Source organism: Mchenga conophoros, linkage group LG18 (assembly GCF_057382185.1).
Source record: "Mchenga conophoros isolate Kocher_MC1m ecotype Shallow Benthic linkage group LG18, M_conophoros_male_GT1.1, whole genome shotgun sequence".
In the NCBI taxonomy this organism is placed as follows: domain Eukaryota; kingdom Metazoa; phylum Chordata; class Actinopteri; order Cichliformes; family Cichlidae; genus Mchenga; species Mchenga conophoros.
Window position 1 is genome coordinate 2,078,055 of NC_140543.1, and position 25,482 is coordinate 2,103,536.

At 50.5% G+C, this 25,482-nt stretch overlaps 1 protein-coding gene across 1 annotated transcript in view; it reads left to right on the forward strand.

Moving 5' to 3' along the window:
• The first annotated feature begins 391 nt into the window (after positions 1–391).
• lamc1 (laminin, gamma 1) overlaps positions 392–25,482 on the forward strand; it is a 47,491-nt gene continuing 22,400 nt past the window's right edge. The window contains exons 1-2 of the mRNA XM_085254119.1: positions 392–1,060; positions 24,734–25,038. Coding sequence (XP_085110245.1) covers positions 685–1,060; positions 24,734–25,038 — 681 coding nt within the window. The 5' untranslated portion in view covers positions 392–684. The remainder of the gene's footprint in view (positions 1,061–24,733; positions 25,039–25,482) is intronic.

Below are 25,482 nucleotides of genomic sequence, written 5' to 3' on the forward strand. Positions count from 1 at the left end.
ACGTAAAATTGTATTGTATTTATTTAAATTTTTACTTTTTAATTATTTTATTTGCATTTTTCTAATCACTAGAGTTTGAGAGTAACGAAATTTCTATTCTGTGTATGTCCTGTACATGTGGCAGAATTGACAAATAAAGTTGACTTGACTTAACTCTTTACTCTGTTCTTAGCGCTTCAAAGTTGCTCTTTGGGTCAGATAAGCGCGTTTTTATTGTAAATGCTGAAATGATTTCATGTCCACCGCCTTTTCTGGGTCTTTTTCACCTGCGGGACGTGTGCAGGTGAAAAAGTGGCTCGCGCTGTGATTTCCGAGGATTTTTCTGCAGATTTGTGACGGAAGTGGCGGAGGGTCCTCTGCGCCTCGGAGCTGCGCAGTAGCGCACTGGGTGTAGTCTGGACTCTCGTCTTTTCCTGCTGGAGTTTGTTGCATGGCGGCGGCGGACACAAAGAGCTGAGGCCGAGCGCAGACCCGCACACCCCCACACAGTACACAGCACAGCCGGACACGAGCTGCGGAGGCGGCCGGGACGGAGACACCCGCCCTACGCTTCAGTCGCTGCCCGGAGACGGTTCATGTCGGTAACCGGGGAGTTTCTGCAAACTCTGAAAAGTTGAAGGAGAGTTCGCGAGGGAGCCGCGCGCAGTCTTCTGATCGTGAGGGAGGACGGAGGGGGCAGGAAAAATGCCGAGTGTGATCCGGGCTCTGGTGGCTCTGAGCTGGGCGGCGGCGCTGTGCGTGCGCGCTGCCATGGACGAGTGCTCGGACGAGCGGGACCGGCCGCAGCGCTGCATGCCCGAGTTCGTCAACGCTGCCTTCAACGTGACGGTGGTGGCCACCAATACCTGCGGCTCTCCGCCCGAGGAGTACTGCGTGCAGACCGGCGCCACCGGGGTCACCAAGTCGTGCCACATCTGCGACGCCCGGGACCCGCGGAACCACCACGGCGCCGCGTACCTGACCGACTACAACAACCAGCAGGACACTACCTGGTGGCAGAGCCAGACCATGCTGGCGGGGATTCAGTACCCGAACTCCATCAACCTCACCCTGCACCTCGGTAAGACCCCGAACACCTCTCGCGCTCACCTCCGCTCCGAACCTCCTTTAAGAAACTCCACATTTAAGCTTTTCTTTCCTCCCCGCTGAAAACAGCTGCACAAACCAACACAGACACAAATGTTTACGCATCTGGATGAGTCAGTCTTTCATTCGGCTTACAGTCAAAACACTCAAACCACACAGTCTTACACGGAATCCCATATTTAGTGTTGCGAGTTTCTGCGCTTTAGGTCCGAGGGCAGCTCAGTGAGCTCTGTGTGTGTGTTTGGAGAAGTGTTTGTTTCACGAATTGAATGCACGTCCTCACATTCCAAAGCAGATGGAAAATCTGCGGTGGAAGCAAACTGGATGGAAAAGTTAAAGTAGTGTAATTTTCTATGGAGTCTGGCTGGGAAATAAAGAAGTTGCGAAACTCTGGAGGAGATTGATTACCTGATATGGCTTCAAACAGTCAGAAACAAGAGAGGCATACGTGACCACCGTGTACTCAAACTTTCTACTCGGTCTGACCCCCTGCACGCTCCTCTCCGCTGAGCCGAACCCCCCTAAAAATGTAAATTTCGTGTTTCTTTCTTTTCTGTTAAAACTGCCACACGAAACGACACAAACACACATCTGCGGGTCCCTCTCTTTTATTCGGCCTCAGTCAGCACATCAAAGCACTCTCTGTTTAATAGAATTACACTATAAACTTGGCGCTTCTGCTCTAAGTGCAGCGCGCTGAACAGCTGTGAGAGGTGGAAAGGCTCCGGGAACATTTAAATCTGTGGAATTTTCTACGGAGTCTGGTGAGACTTTCTTCAACAGGAGAGAAGACTGTTTTCTGGCAGTATGACGTCAAACAGGGTCAGAGATGACATTCTACTTGTATTTACTTGAGTTCTATTTTTTAAGATGGCGCTGGAATCAGAGGTGTGTGTGTGTGTGTGTGTGTGTGTGTGTGTGTGTGTGTGTGTGTGTGTGTGTGTGTGTGTTTGGGGGGGTCGCAGCTATTTTCTGACCTGACTGAAAGCAGGTGGAGCTCGTGCTGGGTCTCCATCACGTCTGTGCCATTTGCTCGCTCATGGTTTGAGTTGGCAGCTCGGTGTCCCAGCCGCCTCTGAACGCACCACCAGCACTGGCTTCAGTTGTTGGTGTTTATGATTCTCAGACATGCTCAGGGTCTATTTTGACCTCTTTCAGCCGCATCTCCTGCTTCCCCCGGGAATATTCATCCTCCCTGTTTAAACAGGATGACGTAAATAAACTGCAGCTGAGCTCTTGCAGCTCATGAGCTCAGTCATTTATGCATCGCTGCGTTTCTTCTGCATCAGCCCTCCTTCAGTCTGCGTGCGCTTCATGTTGGCATATTTTCAAGCTAGATGAAAAAGTTTAACCCTGAAGAGCATTTTTTTCTGATTTGACAGGAAGTATGCACCAACTGTGAGGTGCAGGAGAACGCTCCCAGCTGCCTCCTGTCGCTGCTGTGCGTCTGAATGTGAAGTGAAAGGTTTGGGTTGAGCTGTTGTAAGATCTGTCAGGATGATCTGTGTCTGCTGGAAGTCGTCTCAGTCTTCCTGACTCGGCCTTTTAAAAATACCTGTCTATTTCTGCCGCCTGAGGCCTCCTCTGTTTTTAACAGTGCTCCACATTCCTGAGGCCTTCGGTCATGCCGTTGCTTGGAGCTGAGCTGGGCTCTTTGTGGCCTCAGGTGCTGCTGCCTTAATTACACGCCGCCTTCTCTCGGCCCGCGGCGCTGCGTGATCAGAGCTCTGCTGCTTTCAGGTGTGTGAAGTCATTGTGGCACAGATCGGTGCAGTCCAGGGATCCATGTAAAGAAAGCAGGCAGTGAGCACCTGAGCGCCCCCAGCTGAGCCTCCAGGGTGTTACTGAGGAGTCTCGAAGAAGTTGTGAAGGTCGGCGTGCTGCTGGTTGACGGACACATGAGTCCACGAGCGCACCGGCGTGCACGTCTGTTAACCAGGGGTGTCCAACTCCAGGCCTCAGGGGCCGGTGTCCTGCAGGTTTTAGATCTCACCCTGGGTCAACACACCTGAATCACATCCGGCCCTCGAGGCCTGGAGTTCGACACACATCTGCTTCCAGCACCTTCCACAGAGAGTCCCGTCTCCACCTACACCATCAGCAGCTGGTGGTGCTGGTCACTCCTCTGCTCGAGACGCCCTCAGCAGTCGGAGATCCGGTTTACGTGGCGCTGCATCGAGGACCAGTCAGTCAGTCAGTGCTCGCGCTCTGCCGCGGTCCCGCCCGAACCTCAGGACGCGCTGACGGTTCTCAGGTTTTAATCTCTCAGGAAGTCATCGCGTGGCTGTTTGTTGATGGTTGAACAGCTCGTTGAGTTTCCTGAACGCAGAGTGAAGAGGTCATTTCCTGCTGATCCGATCTCCTAAATACAATCGTTTCTCACAGGAAGCTCAGACGGAGCAGAGGAACTGTCCGAGTCATCTCTGCTCAACGTTACGAGTGCGAGTCTTCACTTCAGCTTTGGCTGTAACACAGAATCAGGTCCTTCATGTTCATGCTGAGAGCAGGTTTGATGCTTCACTTTATGGAGCGTGATATTAAAGGTTCAGGAAGAGTCAGCTGAATGTCTGCAGTAACATCACTCCTAATCTTCTTACCGAAGCCTGTAAAGAGCGCGTGAACGACGTCAGGTGCTGCTTCGTTGAGCTGTTTCACAGGTGGAGCAAATTTAAGTGAATGAGCTTCAATTTGTGCAAAAGTGAAATCTGAGCAGAGGATTAGAAATCAGCTCGTGCTGTAACGCAGGCGGTGAAGACGCAGGCGAGTGCTCGTAGCGCGCTCGTGTTTCATCTCTAAACCTGCGAATGAGTTTAAAGTATGCGGATGATAAAGCTGCAGCTTAATCTCAGGAAACCCGTGTGTGTGTGTGTGTGTGAGTGTGTGTGGGGACTCTTTGATGTGCTGCAGTGCGTCTGCAGCGGGAAAGCGACATGTCCCGACTCGATGAGGGTGACATGAAAGACCCACAAAGAGGAACACCCCGTGCAGATGGATGCAGAGGGGCCCCTCATTTATCTGGATTCACCAGCACGAGGACTTCACAGGACAGGCTGACGGCAAATGTTTGATGTAGAATTAACCAAAAATTGAATGAAGTCTGGTCAAAGAAGAGCTTTGTGGGTTTCTGTAACAGACTGAGGGAGAAACGTTTCGGTTCTTCACGTTTTGATTAAACGAACTTTATCACGTCTGTCTGAGTTTGTTCAGTACACGATGACCTAACGTACACGAAGGCTCCTCCTCCAAACCCTCCACATTCCTCTGCTGTGAAGAGCTGAATATTAATGTGACCCTCCCCCTCCCCCGCCTCCACCGCCACATCGGAAACTTCCTTCTAGCTGAAACCAAACCGGCTTCCAGCTATTATTGAAACAACATTTACTGAATGTCTGAGGTTTCAAGTGTCGGTTGGCTTTTGGTGTCACTCGCTGTCGCTTCTTCTTCTGTGGTTATTGTGGTGGCAGAGATTGGTGGTTACCATGGCGAGATGAGCAGCGCTGTTTTAGAAAAGCTTTTCTGAGCCTGGAGTGAAAGTTTCAGTGTAGGTCTCATTTATCGCAGACCCTCTGAAACCGCGTGCCGTCACCTGTCGGGCGCTTCAGGAGAAAAATGGGCGACGCGGTCCACGATGGCTGTGATTGGCCTGTTCAGTACCGCTGTTTCCTCCTGGGCGCTCCCTGTGTGTACCCGGCATAAGTGTGGAAGGTGCGTCGCGGTGCCCAGAGCAGGTGAGGGGGCCAGGAAGTCAGACACAGGAAGGGTGTAAAGAATCCTGTCAAAATAAAAGCGCGTGTGCCGACTAAATTCTGTGGCTGTGATTTGGAGCCAGGTGATGGGTGCATCAGAGAATCTGAGACACCAGCTCTGGTGTCCCACCTCCACTTCTTCCCACCATTGATCCCCCCCCCCCCCCCCACCCACCCAAAAAAAACCCCAACTGTTAGTTCAGTAAATGCAGTTTGTTACATTCATAATGACTCATCTGTTCTGACGTTTTCGGGGTTGTGGGAGCAGCAGATATGCAGACCTCCCCGGCCACCTCCTCCAGCTGCTCTGAGGGGACGCTGAGGCGGTCCTAACCAGCTGAGAAATAAAATCTGTCTACCGGGTCCGATTCCTGGACGTGAGACGCCTCACCCAGGATGCCGAACCACCCCAGCTCTTTCACACTGCAGACCAAACATCCAGATGTTGGGAGTTGGCTGCGTTTTGGATCTGATGATCCTCGGCTGAACATGACGATGATGATGATCGCTCCACAGCAGCTGATGTGTGAGGCGTCTGTTCGCTGTGAGTCAGAGAGCAGTGCACTGTGGGAAAACCCACAGTGCCATCAAAAGACGTTTTTCTTCCTCTGGAGTGTCCAGCTGTTGCAAATCATACCAGGCTGGGGCTGAGTGAGGGGGAGGGGGGCATTGTTTGGCGTCTCAGGAATGAGCGCAGCGTGGGAAACTGGGATGTGGAGCAATTACGAGAGCTGCACAGCTGGACGATGGCTGCTGGCTCATTGCAGCTGATGAGAGAGACCTCCAGCCCAAAGCCACCCTTAACCCTCCACTACCTTTAAATTTCCCCTCTGGTCCCTCTGGTCTGACGGCCTCGTGGCAGACGTCGGCCTGAGGCGTTTAAACCCCCGTCAGGTGTTTCTTCAGAGTCACAGGTTAAGTTTAAATCTTCCTCCTGCTTCTGAAGATTCCCGAGTTTTTCATCTTTTGATGAATTCACTGATGTTCGGCGTCCATGTTCAGACTTCAAAGAGACGCTCGGGTACTGAAGCGAGTAACGGACCCCTCCCCAGACGGTCGGAGCGAGGCCAGCCGTTTGCATGTGACGCTCAGGCCGCTGGTCTTAAAGGAAACTCGCTTTCTTTAACTTACCGTATTTCCCGGACTACAAAGCGCACCTGAATATTAGCCGCACAAGCTAAAATCAGGGGAAAATCCTGTTTTGTACATACATTAGCCGCACCTGTCTAAAAGCCGCAGGTGTTTCAATGTTGACTTATCATATGTAAGAGAATATGCACAAAGGGAATTGTCAGGAAAGAGATGGCTGTTTGGAGACACACCCCTTTTATTAATATTTTGAAAAACAAGTTATGGGTACATATTTGCACATGTAGTACATAACAGTAACCTACAGCACACCAGAAAAATAGATTCGGACTACCTTTTAGGCTCAGGTGCAGTGACACGGCTTTAACAAGAAGAAAAGTCAGTCATTCACCATCTTTCTCTTCTTCCTGCGCTCTAAAACCACCAAAGTCCTCTTCTCCAATGTCGGAAACGAACAGGCTCAGGGTGGCTTCGTCATCCACTCTCCGCTTCTCTCCTTCGTTGTCACTTTCAAAACCAAAGAAATCCTCGTTGTCAGTGTCGAACACCCTCAGAAGGGCCGTGGCGGTGTCCTCCTCTCCATCATGCAGCAGTCCAGCCCTTCAAAATCCGTTGGTGATCGTGGATGTTTTCGCACTTTTCCACGCTGTCAGAATCCACCGGTGGAGTTGGGCATAACTTGCTTTTCGCAAGTTTATCGCCGCTCGTCATCCACGCCTCCCGCTGAATGCGTAGCGCTACTTTGAAGTTTGTTTTTCGCGCTACTTCGTACGGCACTATGTTGCCTGGCGGACGGACATGTGACTAACATACCACTCTTGAACCCCGATCCTTCCGCCAGGCAACGTAGTGCCGTACAACAGCGGAACAAACAAAACAAATCGTCTTACGATATCACAAAAATCATGGACAATCTATAGAAAAGCCGCACCTGACTAAAAGCCGCAGGGTTCAAAGCTTGTGCAAAAAGTAGCGGCTTATAGCCCGACAATTACGGTAATCCCAAAGAGTTTGGATCTTTGAAGCGAAGCTTGATCTGCTGCTGTGGACGAGGTCAGCGGTGAAGTGCAGTTCAGCCGTCTGGTGTTTTTACCTCTTCCTGTTTGAATAACAGCCTTTACACACTGAAGCCTTCGCGTCGCTCTGCGTGGAAGCTGCAGGTGCCTCTATTGGGTTGATGTTTGTGCTGCGAGCCTCTCAGGCTCAACTGTTTCAGCTAAAATGAGTGTTTTTCTCCCTGGAGTCTGGTTGGACTGCAGAGATGGTCATCTGAAGACCTTATGACCTCCAACAGCAGAACTTTACCATCCTTTGTGTTAAACATGTTCTTGAAGTTTAGTTTTCACAGTTAAATGAGATGTTGAATCATTTGTGAGCTTTGGGTGGTGAAGTTGCAGAGCTCAGACAATAAAAAAACTCATTAAAAATGCTCCAACAGCACAAACACGCTGCAGAGGTCCAGTTCTGGTGAAGCTAGCAGACAGCTAGCAGCTACAGCCGCCTGTGTCGCCATTTACCTGTCAGTCAAACAGGCCACGCCCCTAAGAATCCAAACTTTAAGCCCTGATCCTGTTTAAACAGATGGGTTTCATAGAGTTGTCACATCTACAGCTGAGTCTGTGGCCACCGACGCGCTGCTGGAGCCTCTGGTGGACGGCACAGGAACTGCAGTTTCTGTCAGCTGGATTAAAACCAACGCTGGCTGTAATCCAGGTGAGTTTGAAACTTTAGAGGATAAATAATCGGCAGAGACGGCGGTCAAAAAGGAAGCGAGTCTGCGAGGTTGAAAGGCGAGGCGTTTAGGGCCCATCTGATATCTCGTAACCTTGGAGCTTAAAGCCGAAGCGCCGACGTCTCGGGCTGAAAGTCAAGGTGACTCGTCTGCTGCAGATAAGACGGGAAAACATTTCCCCTCAGAGGGAAGCGGCAGCTGAGAGGCTTCCACACTGAAAGTGTCTTTAATCAGGTTTTTATGGGACGTGGTTTCAAACCTCGGGGCTGTAATCACGTGATCGCCTCCTCGCACCGTTTCTGTTTGAGGGAGTGATTGACTTTTATTATTCTGGAAAGCAACAGTTGCAGTATTGAAGTCGCAGTTGGCTGTCAGCTGTGTTTATTATTCTGGATGTGATTTCCAGCCGGGCGGTGTAGCGACACAGTTGGTGCTCTCAGTCAAACGGCTTCTCTTCCCATTGGCCGGGCCGCCTGCTCGACTGGCGTTTGTCCAGATTCACGTTGCTCGTACGAGACAAAAGAAAAGCTTCAGTGTGAGAAGCAGGAAGAAAAATCAATGTGAGCATCCACAGGATTATCGAATCTGGCCACCTCTGACCTCTGACCTCTCAGAGGTGGGTCAGCTTTGTCTGTCCATAGTTTGAAACAAATACCTGAATATTTGAATTCTGCTGCCGTCCTTCTATAACAGAACAACACGAGTTTCTGCTCCGTGATGTTCGGACGTGGTGTGATGTCATATCCACGTGCGTGACCCCCGCACATTCACCTGCAGCGTTTCATTGGTCGGGACAAACATGGAGGAGCAGCTGCGCGCTGAGGAAGCTTTACCCACCGTGTGTCTGAAAGCCTCATTCACACCGTTTCTACGTCTCCACAGTTTAAAGGTCAAAGTGGGCTGGCTGTGTGACAGGAAGCACTGGCTGACATTCGGGTCCGTGACGCCGTCCTTCGCCGTGTGTTTTCTTCTGCATTCATTAACAGAAAGTCTTTTAGCTGCTCTTAAATCGCCTGCCGAGCAGCTGCTCTGACGACTCCGGACGGATTAATCAAAGTCTGGAGCCCGAGGCGCCGTCTCGCGCTGCCTGATATGAGTCACCTCGAGCCGGCTGCTGCCTCAGATCGCATTAAGAAACCGCACTTCCTCCTCTTCCTCGGCAGCGTCACCCTCAGCTCTGAACCGTCAGTCATCTCAGGAATTCAGACTTTTCCTCAGACCTAAACAGTCTGGGATGAGCTCCCATCCCCCTCCATCAAAGACAGGATGAATCCTATCAGGAGATCAGAGGCAGGAGGCCTCGGCTCCTCCAAACCCACAAACCTCTGCTCTGCTTTCTAACGTGGAGGAGGTGGCGGTGTTGGGGGAGGGGCCGGCGTCTCAGCCGCCTGTGACAGAAACTTGGTTTATGCTGCGTTTATGCCCAAATATCAATATTTTAATAGAAACCTGCGGCCGCTCGATCGGACTCGCCTCAGCTGAGGTCGGGCGTCCTGAGGACGTTTTGGTGTCACAGATATGATGATGATGATGATGATGATGTTTAGATGTTTGGATGTTTAGCCCTCTGTGATTCCCGCTCTTTTCTCAGAGACGGTGGGACGGACTCTGAGCCCGTGGGCTCTCCTGATTGGCTCATTCGTCTGTAACTTTTCTCTGAAACAGTTTCTGTGAATACCTAAAATCCATCTGCTTGCATGTAACACGCCGCAGAGGGCGACCTGGCCGCAGAGGGCGACCTGGCCGCAGAGGGCGACCTGGCCGCAGAGGGCGACCTGGCCGCAGAGGGTGACCTGGCCGCAGAGGGCGACCTGGCCGCAGAGGGCGACCTGGCCGCTGAGCCCAGCGAGCTGTGAAACTGTCGTGTAAATGGTTAAAAGGAAATGTTGGTGCAGAACAAGAAACTGGGCCCTGTGGGTGGGTGTGTTCGGGGGGGGGGGGGGGGGGTGGGGGGGGGGTTGGTCTAATGAAGGTGAAGCAGCCGACACAAACAAACAGACTGAACTATTTGTTCATCCAGCTTTCAGCTCCAGGGCCTGAAATTCAGATATTCCAAAGTTGGGGGAATTCCCCTTATTGCTTCCCACAGAGGGAGTTTGTATATGATCCAGCCTGCAGGTTTCCATCACCCTCTTCCTCCCTCGGGGTGTTTTGCTGTGATTTCTGCTCTGTCTGCGTTTTCTCTCGTCTCCGCGGTCGATCTGCTCCTGCCGTCACCTCAGGTTGTCGTTGGCCGTCAGAGGATCCTGAGGATTCTCGCTCACCGGCACTGCTGATCAGTATCCTGCAGTCCTGCAGGCCGTGACTGTGAGCAGCAACTTCAGCGTGGAAACTGTTAAATTGAGTGCGATGTGTGAACACCAGAAGCTGCGCTCGCTCTCTGGATCTGTTTCATTCATTTTATTTGCGTATAAACGTCCACAGGTCTCCCTGATCTCTGAGAATCAGCCACGTTTGCTTTGACGTGCTCGTGGACTTTGAGAATTCACTCATTACTTCACCACAGTGAGTCTGGATGTCTTAATCCTGAAAATTGGAAATTTCCAGGCTTGTTTCCAGCTGCTGAAGCGTCTTTATTTACCCCCCCCCCCCCCCCCCCTTCACTCCCTCCATCCTCCCCCCACAACAAACGCCGTCCTTTTCTTCTCCTGCTGTTTGTTCACTCATCGCGCTTCACTTTAGAGTACAAACTCCACATTCTTGTTGCTGTGCGCTAATTAAAAGGCCTGCGGTGCGTTCAGGGTCACTGCGGGACTTCTGTACCAGCGCGAGTCCAGTCCTGTCCCAAACACTGAGGCGGCCGTGCGTCGCAAACGAATTCTTTTTCCTTTTTATTCTTAGTTTGTTCGATTGATGTGCTTTGAGTTGCAGACTGTGGGGGTTTGTTTTGATTCATCACATGTCTCTCTATAGTTAAATAAGTGTATGAGAAGCTGAAGCAAAGGGAACATTTCTCTGTTCAGCCCACAATTCTGCCGACCAATCAGGTTTGAGCTGGCTGCAGGAAGTTCTCCCTTGATGTCGATTGTTTTGACCCTCTGCATGAATTGAAAGGGATCTGTTCAGGAGGCGGGGCCTTAATAGCGCGTAGCTGCCATCGTCGTGTACAGTCTGTGACCTGAACGATGGTCGGTGTGCGATGTCGTCTGCGGCGTGTACGAGCTCGTCGGTGCATTTATTCTTCCTGTCACCTCCTAAACTGTGGAAGCTGCGACAGGCTGTTATTAAACTCACATCTGGATCAAACCTCCGGCGTGACGCCAGGCGCGCACAGGAAGTTAGAGCTGTAATTACAGCTTCACGTCGGATACTTTCCACCGGAGACGAGCTGATGAGAGTTTATAGGAGCTGCAGATTTACCTGTTTCACTGCACGTGAACATAACAACGAGCAGCAGCTGATTTATTGCTGCAGCTCGGTGGTCGTTCCTGCGTCTGAAGCAGCTTTAATCTCCGATTGTTTCTCTCGTCCTAGATCCAGGAATGAAGCGCGTTTGTTATTTCATGGAGTCGTCGTTTTCCCGGCAGGTTTTCCGCTGCATGACTTGATTTTAGCAGCTGGTGATTCCAGACGTGTCATTGAATGCACTGTGACTTTGTGAAACTTGGATTTTTGTTGCGTTTAGTTTCATCTGCTCACCTGAAACCTCAGGATGTCCTTAAAACTCAACGTCACAGATCACCTCTTTGGTCCTTTAACTTCCGTTATCTCCCATCACGTGAAGTTTCCGCCTTTCTTCCCGCCGTCAGATTAGAAATGGGAATAAATGCGCTCATGTTGGCTCAGACTAAACAAACCGAGATCAGATAAAGCGAGCGGGTTCAGAGTGGAGGCTGAAAGAAGGGAAGATGTCTGTTCTCTTATCGTGTTTCTTTAAAGGATTAGACAGGAAGCGCAGACACACGAGGGGAATCGGGACAGACGCATCTTCTCTCCTCTTTTCTTCCATCTTCTTCTTTTATCTTTGTCATCACGCTTTGACCTGAGCTTGAATGCCTCCAATCTGGGGGAAAATCTGCTGGTCCTAAAATGCAAAGTATGCCAGAAGCTGGTGAGTTTCAGATATTTTGTGCTGAAATCTCTTGTCATCAAAAAAGGTGAGAAATGTGAAAAGACGTTTGTGTCTCGGTGATAGAAAGCTTTGCTGCTGATGACCCGGTTTGTGTTGAGCTTCAGCTCTGAGTCTGTGGACAGAGGAGGTCCTCTCAGATGGAGATGGCTCCTGCATCGCGCTGACAGATGGTCTCAGCTGTTCGTGCTGAGTTTGCTTCTTGTGCCTGATGGATAAGCATCTCTCCTTTGGCTTCGTCTGCCTGAAGCACACTGTTCCTGAAGTCTTTGACCTTTAACCTGTTCACTGAGGCCTGCAGAGTCTGAGAGCTGTTGGGTTTTCTGCTCTGACCTTGGGCTGAATTCCCTGGGAGTCCACTCCCCAAAGATGGGGTCATTAACACGAACCCGAATGCTTCAAAACCTCTGCTTGCACAGAGCTGCTTAAACTTTATGCACATCAGTGAATTAATGCATTAGCTTAGCAGCACCGAGCTGCTCCGTAACCCCTCGTTCCTGTAGAAGAAATAAAAATGTGCAGATTTTCTCAGAGTGCATGTTTTCCTCGTTTTCACTGATTCTGGCAGGTTCATCAAACCGTTCATCGTCAGTGGCCCTTAACTTTCTGGTTCCCCTCAGCCGCATCATAACGTCTCTTTTCAACTCACTCACTCACTCACTCACACACTCACACTCTCTCTCTCTCTCTCTCTCTCTCTCTCTCTCTCTCTCTCTCTCATGTACCTGGTTGGTCAGAGGGCCCGGTGGCTCCAGTGTCCAGTGTGTGGATGAGCGCTATATAAATACAGGCCATTTACCTGAGTGAACACGCAGGTGCACCAAACCTCTGAAAAGCCTTCAGACGTTATTCGATTATTTCAGTCGTCATTTTGATGCTGATGTGAAACTTTGCGTAGCCGACCTCTTTAAATCGTGTTTTTCTTGCATGGACTCTGGTCTGGTTACAGTTATAACTTCCAGTCCTGTCAGAAAACTTTGACCTTTGACCTGACTGTAAACTGACTTAAAGTGCTTCCTCCTGTGGGAAGACGAGCTGCTGTGGGAATTCAGCAGGATGGGAAAAGGCTCTGAGGGAAGCGGCTTGTGACCTCGGAGGAAACTGAGCCGGAGTTTGTTAAAGCAGCGGGGGGAGGCTGGGCAGGGGGCCCGGTGGGCCCGGTCCTGCTCAGACTCTGAGGCTGCGTCCACACTAGCGTTTTCAGAGTCGTGCGTGCACATTGCAACGGCCCAAACGCTTACGTTCCAGTCCTGCAAAAGCAAGTGAGAGTTGAAGAATATGCAGGAAAGCTCTCTGGAGCATGTGCAGACTGATTCATCTTTTTTAGGGCTGTCAAAATTGAGAGTAATCAGAACGACTGTAATGCCTCTGCTGTCTTTGTTTAACTGGTTTTAATCGTTTTAGAAAGTCTGCGCTTTCGAGCGTCCACACTGCGACAGGACAGCTCCGTTTTGAAATGTATGCGTTCTTGTGAGCGTTTGTCCTTGAGGAAAACGCCGTCTCAGCGTGGACGGGAGGCCAGAACGATGCGTTTTCTAATGAAACCACATTAGTGTGGACTTAGCCTGAGATTTGCTTTGCAGGAAGTGATTCAGCGCCCCAGGGAGAGCAGGGAGCCCGGGGGAGGGGGGGTTTCTCTTATTATAGACGGCGTGGAGTCTGTGAACAAGTAGAGATGCATTACAGGGACAAGCAGATGCATGCAGGGTAATTTTAGCCCTGCTGCCTGGGAGGAGGGGGCAGATAGCGAGGGAGAGTAAAACGTTATCAAAGCAGGTTGAGGGTAAACACGCGAGCTGACTGTGTCCCGGGAAACGCGATCGTCGGCTGTTTGTTCGTGTTTCTTCCACTCGAGTGGCGTAATTACACGGCTGATGGAGAGGCGGTCCCTCGCCCCTCCAGCTCGAACCCCGGCTGTGGAAACGTCAGGTCTGTGGAACTCCGGGTCACAGGGAAAGAGCTGCAGCTGATGGGAAACCTCTGTCGCCAGTGGGCGTGGCCAAAAGTGAAAAGTGGATGGAAATTATTCCAACACAAAAAACAATCAGTGTAATTTAATATGGCAGGATGTTGAGCTGTGCACGCAGTCGGTCATCTTCTCCTCAGCGTCCTCGGTGTGACCACGCGGACCCGTAATCTCCTGGGATTAGATTACAGCGTCTCGTCTTCACTCACAGCTGAAGATAACATTCCTAACATCACAAAGTCAAACATTAAAACTAATGTAAGCTGTTTAAGTTCTGCGTTTGCTCCATGTGAACGTTTTGCACAGTTTACTGATGGCGGTGTCGTCACAGCAGCACGTGTATTTGTGAGTAACGAGGCGGACGGTTCAGACGTGGCGCGTTCACGCCCTGGTTGTGACGCCGCCGCTCGGCCGGCGCTCTGGCTCGCCGTGCAGCTGCTGGGCGTTTGAGGACCCGCGGGTGGTGTTGTTGTCCTGACGCGTCCCCGCTGAGGCCTGGGCCGTCGTCTTCTCTAAACAGCGGCCCGGCTTTTGTTTCCAGGCTCCGTGTTTGCGCAGGCAGAGCTGAAGCTTAATTTAATCTTTGATCAGCTCTCAGAGACGATCTCAGCAGGATATGAGTTTTTTTTAATAATCCCCTCCTTTGTTCAGATGAGCAGATAGTAGCTGAGCGTCCTCGGGCGCTCTGAGCTCATTCGCTCATTGTTCTGCTTGTTTACGTCTCGACTGATGTGGTTTTTATTTGAAGGCGAGCTGCAGCAGATTTCCAGATGTTTTCTCTCCCCTGTGCTCTCCTGACAGAACACGATGTTCTCGATTAATCCCGCCGACGTGCGTTGGAGTGTTTGAGCTTCGTGTCCAGCTGCTCTCCTCTGACACTAGTAAACCTGACAGGAGCCAGGCGGCGTTTGGCGAAGCGAGACTGGCGCATCAATAAAAACAAAATGAAACGGCTTCGGTGAAGAGGCGGCAGCTGTGTGGAGACTGAAATCTCCCTCACATCCAGTTTTATTTTCTTTGGTTCAAAGTGAAGCTCACTCGGTGACATCATGTCTCCGGGTCCTCTCGTCTTCAGAGGATTATTAAAGCGAGATTAAACACTCGATGGCCTTCATGTTGGCGTCTCGCTCTTTCTGTTTATTACACCTGAATTAACAGAAGAATCTTCGATGCTTCGTTTTCCTTTCCAGTCACAGCCGATCTGATCTGCTCATTTCCAGCTCTGTGGTTTTTGCTCCCGAGCTCTCCTGAAGCCGCTTTGCATGAGCAAAGTTCAAAATAATCCTTCTTTATCTTAATCCGGACATCAGCACAGTCTCTCTCCACCCCTGGGAAGCAGTGGTTGTGTGGGTGTGGCTTGTTTCTGCAGGCTCTCTGTTCTCAGGTCACGGTTGAGTTTTGGTTCTTCTCATCTGAAAGACTTCCTCAGAGTCAGCCCTTTCCACCTTGACCACTCGTGACGGTGGGATTGGACGACTCGCAAACATGTCCTGATGTGTCAGGATCACCTGCAAGGCGATGACCTCACGAAGGTTAAATACCCGGGACCCCGTCAGGTCTTCACAACCTGTGCACAGGTTTTAATCCTCTCCCCGTGTTTGGCACCAAACTCTGTGACGTCAGGTTCGGCTCCCTGCAGCTGTGAACTCTTTGTCGGGGTTGTTGGTGGTGCTGTAGGTGGGGGTGGTGTCGGGGGTGGGACGCCCTGCTGGGACTCTTAGTCTGTGGTAACGAGGGCCGCTGCTGTTTGTTCCTGACGTCCCGGTGTGGTGACACCTCCGGGCGGGGCGCCCGCTTCTTTGGTGGTCCTGCTGCCAAATCCTCCCCAAACACCCTCCTGTTAGGAGGTGGAGGTGGTGGAGGAGGTGGTGGAGGAGGGGGAGGGGCGCCCTCTGATTAGATCGCAGCTTCTTCACTGATGGGAATCTGCTGGTTATTTCTGGCTCTCGGGGAGGGGGGGCTGCCGAGCTCGTGAAGAAGAAAAGGCTGAATTTTGTCATGACGTCCTGAGGAGGAGCCGATTGTTCCTGTTCTGCAAACATCGTGAGCGGAATCGTTTTGGTTTTTACGCATTTAAAGAAGAAATACGAGACAAACGAGTGAGAAAAGAAACGAGTTCCAGCTCGTCTGTTTGCTGCTGAACTTTTAACTTTTAAGGATTAAATTCAGATTTTTTCTTCCAGCTTTTGGGGAAAAAACTCACTTTTTACTTTAAGATATCTGAAGGTGGAAACTGATCTGCTCTTCAGACAAGCTGAACTCGCAGCTTCACACTCATAAAGGAAACTGGATCAAACTCTTCATCAGTCATTTCGGGTCTTTTCACATTAAGAGCGCGTTGCAGCGCTCACTGAATGATGACAGGGCTTCTTCTCAGCCATTAAAAACAATCATTGCCTCCCACCTTCACTCCCTTCCTGCTGCCCTCCCCCTCAAACACTTAATTGGAAATCCCCCCTCTGAGACACACACACTCACACACTCTCTCTCGTTTTGATACCTTAGTGAGGACATCCATCCATGCTTCTCCCAGCCGCCCAGCCTAACCCTTAGGAGGTGGTTGTGTTTAGGGTAACTGTAACACTAAACCACAGTCTGTCTCTTTTGTCCTCACAAGTGACGTTTGGTCCCCACAAAGATGTATAAACAGGTGCACACACACACAGGAGTCCGTCCTTCCATCCTGACCTTTGCAGACTTTGTTCGTGTCGTTCTGCAGCTGCGTCTCACAGAAGGACGCACAGCTAGAAGGTCAGCCTGCTTTCCAAATGTAGGCTCAAAGGACACTTTTCATCTGCTCTAAGTCTACGCCGACACGAGCTTTCACAGTTTACCCACAATGCACTTGATGTGTTCTCCATTAGAGTCAGAAACGTCCAGGCCTCTGCTCCTCTGTGTCAGGCTGAAGCTCAAAGCTGAGCGACGAGGAGAGTGTGGGTGTAAAACTGATGTGACTGCAGTTTCCAGCTTCAGTGTTTTTCAGCCCTGAAAATATAAAAGGTCCAGGATGACCCTGATTTACTTCGCAGGCTCATAAAAATCTGTTTCTCTTCACAATGGGCTGATTCAGAGGAGAGCAGGAGGAACTTTTCCTGGGTTTGATTATTGGATCAGAGGCCCCCGCGCTTCACAGCGCCTCACTGTTACAGACAAATGTTCCAGTCATTCTCTTACTCGTGTTAAGAAGAGTGAAACATCTCTTTCCCCAACACACGCTATGGAACGTCGGGGTAGCGTGTGAGCGTCGCCGTGCTGCTCGCGCTCAGAGACTTTCATTTTTATTTTAAAGAACGGCTTTAATTTCACTGCTCGGTCACATGATCAGCGAGCTGTGAAACTCCCACAGGCAGGTCACAGTTTCTCTGCCTGCTCGTGACCATCGTGACCTGTGCTGATGTCACGGCGGCGGAGACGCTCGGCTCAGTTTATGTTGGAGCTGCTGACGAGCGTTCAGCTCCGCCTGCAGCCTCGTTATCACTCTCTCACACACACACACACACACACACACACACACACACACACACACACACACACACACACACACACACACACACATCCCATACACACACACACACACACACACCTCATTCTCACCTCGACATCCAGCCTGCCTCTTTAATCTCCTCACAGCCAATCGGAGCGCTCGCTCAGCCAGCGGTTGTTTATGAAACAGATGGAGCTGATAGCGGCTTGGACTCGTCTTCGGCTCCCCTCTGACTCTCTGCATGTTTAGAGATAACACCTGGTCGTTATCACACATCTGTACAGCGTTCTGCATTCTTCAGTCTTCTTCATTTTCAGGAAACTTTTAAAGCGTCGGCTGTTTCTACTTGGACGTATGAGCGTGTGCACGGAGGCAGGAGGAGGTCACAGCTTCTCACACAAAGCAAACGAATCTACGAATAAAGATAAATTCAGCAACTAGTGAATGAAGTCTGGAACTGTGTGAGGTTTGTTCCTTTAAGGTAGCAGCAGGTTGGAGATTAACCGGGACATTAATGTGTAACTGCACTGCACATGTCGCGGCCGCAGTCAGTGACCCGATTCTCGTATCTGTCACGTATCCTTGGAGACGAGGACGCAGCGTGGAACGCCGCGGGGCGTAAAGGGTTAAACGCCGCTGCATTCCTCGCGTTGCTCCTCCTGCGTCATCCCCAGCAGCCTTTCACAGAAGCCCAATCCAATTTGATGGTGCTTTTTATCTGTGAGCGGCTTCAGCCCGCTGACCTCTGACCCCGGCACCTGCTGGGAGACGAGCACGCTTGGTGGAGGATCCTCGCAGCTCTCGACAGGGTTTAGTCTTTAATGAAAGTTCGTTTAGTTCCATTGTTCAGTCAGAGACTGGGTCAAAGTTCATCTTTGTACGTAAATGTGAAACACGCTTCACTTGAAACACTCGCACGTTTCCGGCAGCGATCGCCGATCGATCAGCTGATTTTGGTCATTGATTAATCGTCTGGTTCGTAACAAAGTTTGGTCCTCTTTGTTTCCTGTTGCCTCATCTTGTTTGTCATCACTTTAAATCCTTTTTTACAACCCTGCAGCCCTGGAATAGCAGCTTTATCCAAACTCCCTTTTAAAATCAGCTGATTTGGTGATGCTTCCCCCGCAGCGAGAGCAGCTGCGTTTAAACCCACTCATGATGATCTCACTTCATGTTTTAGGCTCTTCGGCTGAATTCGGCATTCAAAACATTTTCACGTGTTTGTTTCCAAACACTGAAAGTCTGCAGTGGTCCTCAGCCCGCTGCGTTCACGCCTGAGCTGACAATAATCGGATTACTGGAGTGGATGTAAATAGAGAGAGCGCGCTCAGTGCGACCTTTGACCTTTCTCCTGCGCGGTACCTGCTGCCCGGACTCGTCAGCGCGAGTTCGAAGCTCGGCGGTGCCCACACGTCCAAAAGTCAAAGCGGCCATTGTTCGTTTCCCTGGAGAAGAATGCGGTGATGTCATGGGAGGAAATTTAATTGGACCGTGCTGTGAGCTGAGGCGTGCCCCCCCCACCTTCACAACAACTGTAACCCCCCTCCCCCCTCCCAGCCCTCAGGACGAGCCCGGGAAGTTTCCAGAGCTCCCAAACATCCAAGAAATGTGTTAAAGGAGCTCAGCCCCCAGTTTCGTGGAGTTTACACTATAAAACACGGAGTTTGAAAACCTGACAGAAGCTACGAACGGGCATGTTTGCACGTTTATTTTCATTTCTTCTAAGGAAATATGTGTTTATAATGGCAGGACGCGAGCGACACAGTGAAGCTGTTAGCCTTCATCAGAGTCACGGATGCTCTGAGATTTGTCACCTTTTCCTTTTCTGTCATTTCGTTATCTCGGAGTACTTGAACAACCCAAGTGCAGTGTGCTGGTTTCTCTCAAAACGTGATTTAATGCCAAACTGCCAGAAATGAATGTTCTCAAAGTGAAGAGCAGCTATGAAATGTGACAGCAGAATTCATTTCAAGAATTTATTTTTTTACTGTGAGGAAAATGTCACAGCTCTGAGAAAAATGCGATGATGTCACCGGGCCGCACAGCGTGCTGGGGCGTGCCCCTCCCACCCCCACCACCCCTCAGGCCGACCCCGAGGCTCGGATACGTTCGGAGCAGCGATGTCAGGAATCCACGAGAGAAAAAAACGTCTCCTGATCCTGGTTTTGTTCTTCAGCCGGGCTGACGTGTGACGGCTGCTCGCAGTGAGGCCTGCGTCCGGTTATTTGTCCGTGATTCTTTACAGTCTTTGCTTGTTTCCATGTGGGTTCATCAGGTTTGAGTGTGTCAGAGGAAACGGCTGCATCTCGAACACGTTGAAGGACAGCTCGTGATTTTCAGGTCTGGCCTGAGCGAGCCGACTGCATCGGCTTCCTCCCCCTGCCTCATCTGTCCTCCAGAAGGACGTCTTCCTCGTTAAACGCCGTCCTCTGTGGACGAAGAACATCTGCCTCTGAAATAAAGCCTCCTTTATAAGAGACTATCTGAGGTTTGTGACCAAACGCACCTGACTGTGTCCACAGTTGCCAAAATAAAAGCTCAGATGGCGACGGCGCTGATTCATCTCTCCGGTTTATTCAGACGCTGGTTACGGGCAGTTTGCGTCACCCTTCTCATATTTTTGGAAGCATTTCCCAAACAAATTCCTCTTTGCCATCCCGTTGCCGACCTGATCCTCCGCTTGCAGAGTGGCGTGACGCAGACGTGCCGCGGGGAGCCGAACACGCGCACATGCTCAGTTGATCAGAGCTGCAGAGAGCGAGGCTGCAATAAGAATCATCACGCAGCTCAAAGTAAGACAGAGTACCAGATCAGTGAGTCACAGCAGCGGCCTTCATATCGACTCCTTTGAGACTGTTTGCTGTAATCGTGGCCTCTCTGGGCCTCCGTACATTTGAGTTTTTCCAGCTAAAGTTCTGATAAGTTTGTTGCTTCTGATCCAAACTTGGACTCCAGGCTTAGACTGGGAGATTCAGGCCAGAGGTCAGAGGTCACATGCAGCTACGGAAGCTGTCGGTCTCGTTACGTTGCTCGCTGGCACTTAAGCAGAGCTCGTCCTCCCTCGTGCTCGTTTGCATTTCTGCTCACTGAGTCGTCGTGTCTTCCATATCAGGGCAGGAAAAACTCCCAGCAGCCCCCTCTGCCCCCTCTCCGTCTTTGAGTTTCTGTGGTCTCTTTCTTCCTCCGTCCGTCCCTCCGTCCGGCGTCACTATGCCCAGCGGAAACACATTCCTGCCGTGTCACCCCCGTCACCCCCACCGGTCCCTCGGAAAGAAAAGCTGCTTCTCCAGAACGACTGGAGGCTCTTTTCATGTTCGGGCGTGACTCCGAGGCCCCCCGAGGAGACTCTGGCAGGGTCAGCGTGCCACAAAAGGCGGGTTAGCGCCGCTTAAAGCAAAACCAGCTAATTGATGATGTCTGCGTTTGTTTCTCAGCGGCGGCTTTGCTGCAGGAGCGTCTTAACGGCAGCTTAAATCCTCAGAGGCTCCAAGGAGGGGCAGACAAAAAGCTTCTATAGTGAATTTGGCTTAAAGGTTGAGTTCACTGTTTTTTAATCCGGCCTTTATTAAAGCGCCGTTTCCTGTTTACAATATGAGAGGACAAAAGCTCCTCTTTTACTCACTTCTTACACTTTTAGGAGGCTTAACGTGTAAAAAATGATCTCAACTGGTTTATTCCAGGTCACCGTGTTAGATAATAGAATACTTGGCTTTGCTGATGAGAAATAAATCAGAAAAATAAAGCTGTACAAAAACCAAATCTCACATTTTCAAATCGAGGAAAAACGTTCACTTTAATCTGTGCGAGTCAGAAACTGCAGTTCCACTAATGTCCACCGGGGCTCCGGTGAGTCAGTCCCCATGAACTCCCATGTTAACGTGTTTGCAGCTCTGGTTGTAGTTGCCATCCGGTTGTTCAGTGATGACACGACGAATCCTACTTCCGGGCCTAAAGTAGTCTGTGTTTAATATGGCTTTTGTGTTGTTAACATGTTTAATGTTTTGTATTTTCTTCTATTTGATCTCAAAAAGCTCCTAAAACAGTCAGTGATCACTGTTGACCTCCCTCGGCTTTTATTACCGCTAATCATTTATTTAAGCTCAGTCTTTAAAACCTTAGGATGTAGCTACAGCCCAGCCCATGCAGCAGTATATGAATGACTAACCTCGTATTGTGGATGGATTATCTCAGTTGTTCTCCTGGCTGAAGTTTGGTCCTTTTACAGCATCCTGCCATGCGATTACATTTGTTCCTGACCACCGAGAATCCTCACGTTAACTTTTATCGAGTGGAAAAAAAAGTTAGCTTGTTTATATTATGCTAACATAGCTGTGTCGCTAGCGGTCACGTAGCACATCATTATATACCAGCTAGCCCAACTTCAGTAACCCTACAAACGTCACTGCTGTTTAGTTTTCTGTCTTCATTTATGCTGGAAGTGATAGCAGAGCTGTATGTTTTAATTTGTTTCCAAAACCCCGCAGTCAGGACATGCTATATTGTATTTAGATAGAAGCTAGCGAGCTAACTCCCTGCTAACTTCTAACTCCGTTAAATGTCATAAATTCCGTTTTCATGGATGCCTGGATGTTAAACTCAATTGTTACACCTGGTAGAGGAGAACGCTGATCATTTTATTAAAGATGAAAGAGTTTAGACAGTTTTTCAACTCTCAGTAATGCCATAGTGATCGTTTGATATATGGACCTGCAGCGGAGTTTAGGCCCAGACACGGCTAGTGACGTCAGACTTAACAACCGGATACATCGTTAGGGGCGTGGCCTCTTTGACCGACAGGTGGATGGCGACACAGGCGGCTAGCTGTCTGCTAGCTTCACTGCAGCTAACTGGAGCTGTTGGAGGTTTTTGGGGCCTTTTTAATGACACCATGTGACCTGCTGTGAGGTTACTGTGGTAACAGACCGAGAAGACTTAAACCAGTGTGTGACGTCACAGCCTGCAGCTTACATCCAGCGTCTGGAGGCCTGTGACTGTGCAGAGGACAATAATCTGATTTACTTGATGTATGTTTATTTTTCTTTTAATTAAAATACTTTTTTAAACTCTGACAATAAAGCGATCCCTGGGGTGAAGGAGCTTTGGTGCACCCGGCTCTCCTGGGTGAGGGGTATGTTTGCTTCGCTCCACCAGCGTGCTCAGTCGCTGTAGCTAAGCGCTCGTAGTCATTTTAAGGATGGCTGACCTGTTCTGTGATTTAGGTAAAAAGACGAGAATGAAACAAATGTCAAATATGTGAAACGGACACGTCGTCCAGCTGCAGGCGAGGCTGTTAACCCTTCACCTCTATAGCTCTTGTTAACTCCCTGTAATTCATCTCCATAAAACCTGAATCATCTCAGATTTATGAGGGTTTATTCTGCTGGAAGGCTCCACCTGCTCTCATAGAGCCACGTCTGCCAGAGTTTTAAGTTTCATCAACTTTCCTCTGTGCATGCTGGGAAACGGATGAAAGATGGTGGCAGCATGAAGATGGCTCCTTGTCAGCAGGAGCTCGGTTCATCCTCGGTTTGTTTTTCCAGTCTGTGTGGCTTCCTCTTTGTGTTCTCAGGACGGCGCTTTGTCGTCTGTCTGCAGCGTCACTTCCTGCGGGCCCCTCCGGCCTCCTGTCCCAGCAGCCACCTGGACTTTGTTTGCCTCCCGATTGCTGCGACAACAGACGCTTTTGTCCCGTCCGTGAGGATGCGGAGGCGTGTTTCTGTGCGGTTTCTGAAGAGACGTCACCGACGGGTTTGTGTTCCTGTCAGTGGCGTTCGTCTCCTCTGACGCCTCTTCATAAACCTTTGATCCGAGGCCGGCGAGGCTCCACGGGACGTTTGCAGGTCCCACGTGTTCGCCGTCAGATCTGAATGAAACGGCCTTTTTATTCTGAAACTGGTGAACTTCACTCAGCCCAGTTTGTTCCAGGAACTGAACCGGCTGTGGAGGAATGTGTGGGAAACCATGACGGAGCGCTTCCTTTTCATGCTGTGATCTCTGCGAGCACACCGGCCTGTGAGGGGACGTTCTGGGGAGGCTACATAAAAGCAGCACGGTTGGTGTTCAGACCTCCGTCCACCCGAGGCCCGTTCTGCTCCCCTCACAAACGTCACCTCAGCGTCTTCCTTTTGTTTGATCTTGTTGCTCCATCTCTGCGTTTGAGCCGTTTCCCACCTGTGATGGGAACAGCTTTTGTTTTATGACTCTGTAAATATGTAATCATGAATGTTTGAAGGATATTTCAAACTCGATTACTGTAAACAGCCTCACAAGGCCGACACTTTGGGAACGCAGTGACACACATTTAATCCGTTCTGAACATTTTCTTCATGTCTGGTTTTCATTCTTCTAAGAAAACACCTCCACCCATGTTTGACTTACCAATGGCCAGTGTCCATGCTTTTATTTTGACAGTCTACAGTGTTGTGGCCCCTGATTATAACTCGGCGGCTCTGCGTGACGGTTGGTCCTGGATCTGCTGTGGAGAGCAGGTTCACGGCCGTCCACGCCGACCCTGGGTTGGTGCAGAGGCGGCTGGTTTCAATCGTCTGTCACATCAGGAAATAAAAACATCTGCTTCTGTTTGTTTCACGCCGAGTTTGGTTTGCGGTGAAAAGACGAAGCGAGCGTGTTTGTGAAGATGAAAGCAGCACAGTAGCAGTTTGGTCTTCATGAGATGTGCTGATGCGTCCCTGATCCAGCGCTCCAGGGTCGGTGCTGTTTGTTAAACCGCTGCGTGAAATTTAAAACCTTCAGCCTGACCTCTGATTGGCCGCCTGTGTTTGCAGCGCTGTGTGAACGGAGCGGCCGGTAATTCAGAAAATGAAACCTCAGCGGTGACGTCGCATCCACCGAGGCTTTGATTGTGAGCAGTAAATGGGCTCATAAACTCGGTGTGGTCCTCAGAGCGTCACGCACACACGGGGAGGACGCCGGCGGCGTGTTTGCTGTTGCTTCATTGTTTCCTGTAATAAACTGCAGCTCTTTGTGCGCTTCAGTCCTATCAGCAGCTTCACCTTTATTTGCCGTTGACACAGAGGGGCCCCTCCAGACCGGGGCCCTGTCAGCGCACTGTTTACAGAGCAGATTCTTTGACTGAGCAAACAGCCGTACCCCCCGCCGCCCGGCTCAAACGCGGCGGCCTCCCTTTGCTCGCTGACTGACGGCTGCTGGAGCGCTCAGGCCGACCTGCTCAGACTCGCCAAATATGCGGAGACCGTCCGCAGCCCCGAGTGTCGCAGTCAGAGGAAGAACTGCACTTCACATTCCTGCTCAGCATTTCCCAAATCGCCCGAGATCATCCCCCCGACAGCGCCCGAGCGGGCGTCAGGAAACAGTCCTGCAGAGACACGATGCTCCGCAGAGATCCTCAGGTTACAGTCAGGGCGGAGGTACAGCTGCATCCAGCTGTGCTGTGCATGGTTTAACCTCCGCCCTGGAGCATCAGTATTTTTGATCCTGCAGCTCGTCCGACTCTCAGCTTCTTTCGGTCTGCAGGTTTTTAGTCTCCTTCCATCTGTTACACAAACTAAACCTAACCTAACGCTCCTCCCTCTCTCTGCAGGTAAGGCCTTCGACATCACCTACGTCCGCCTCAAGTTCCACACCAGCCGGCCGGAGAGCTTCGCCATCTACAAGCGGACCAGCGAGGGCAGCCCCTGGGTGCCGTACCAGTACTACAGCAGCTCCTGCGAGAAGACCTACCAGAAAGCGAACCGCGGCTTCATCCGCACCGGCCAGGACGAGCAGCAGGCGCTCTGCACCGACGAGTTCAGCGACATCTCGCCGCTCACGGGAGGAAACGTGGCCTTCTCCACGCTGGAGGGACGGCCCAGCGCCTACAACTTCGACAACAGCCCCGTCCTCCAGGTGAGCGCGTTTTTACTTCTGATTTTACCTCATGAATCACTTTTAAAGGCTCTGAGAGCAGAATCAACATCAGCTCCACAGAAAAGTGATGTTAGAAAATCTGAAAACAGAAATGTGACGAGAATCATGTTGAGGCACAAATTTGACCTTTAATCCTTTTAAACGTGTCTTCTGTTCTTCATAAAGTTCTTATTTAGAAATAAAATAAGGACACCGTTTGAGCCTCAGTAACTACGGATGAAGGCGTGCGTGTGACGCCACCTGAGACATCGTGACTCCTCCCCTCACAGAACGAGAAGCCGGAGGTTACGCCGCACATCTGGGCACAGGGAGGTTTCGTTTGATAAAGAGCAGCAGCTCCGTGAAATCGGAGTTCGGTGGGAGTCGTTCACACAGTCGGAAAAGCTCACATGAACCAGATCGCTGCTTTCCCCTAAACAAACT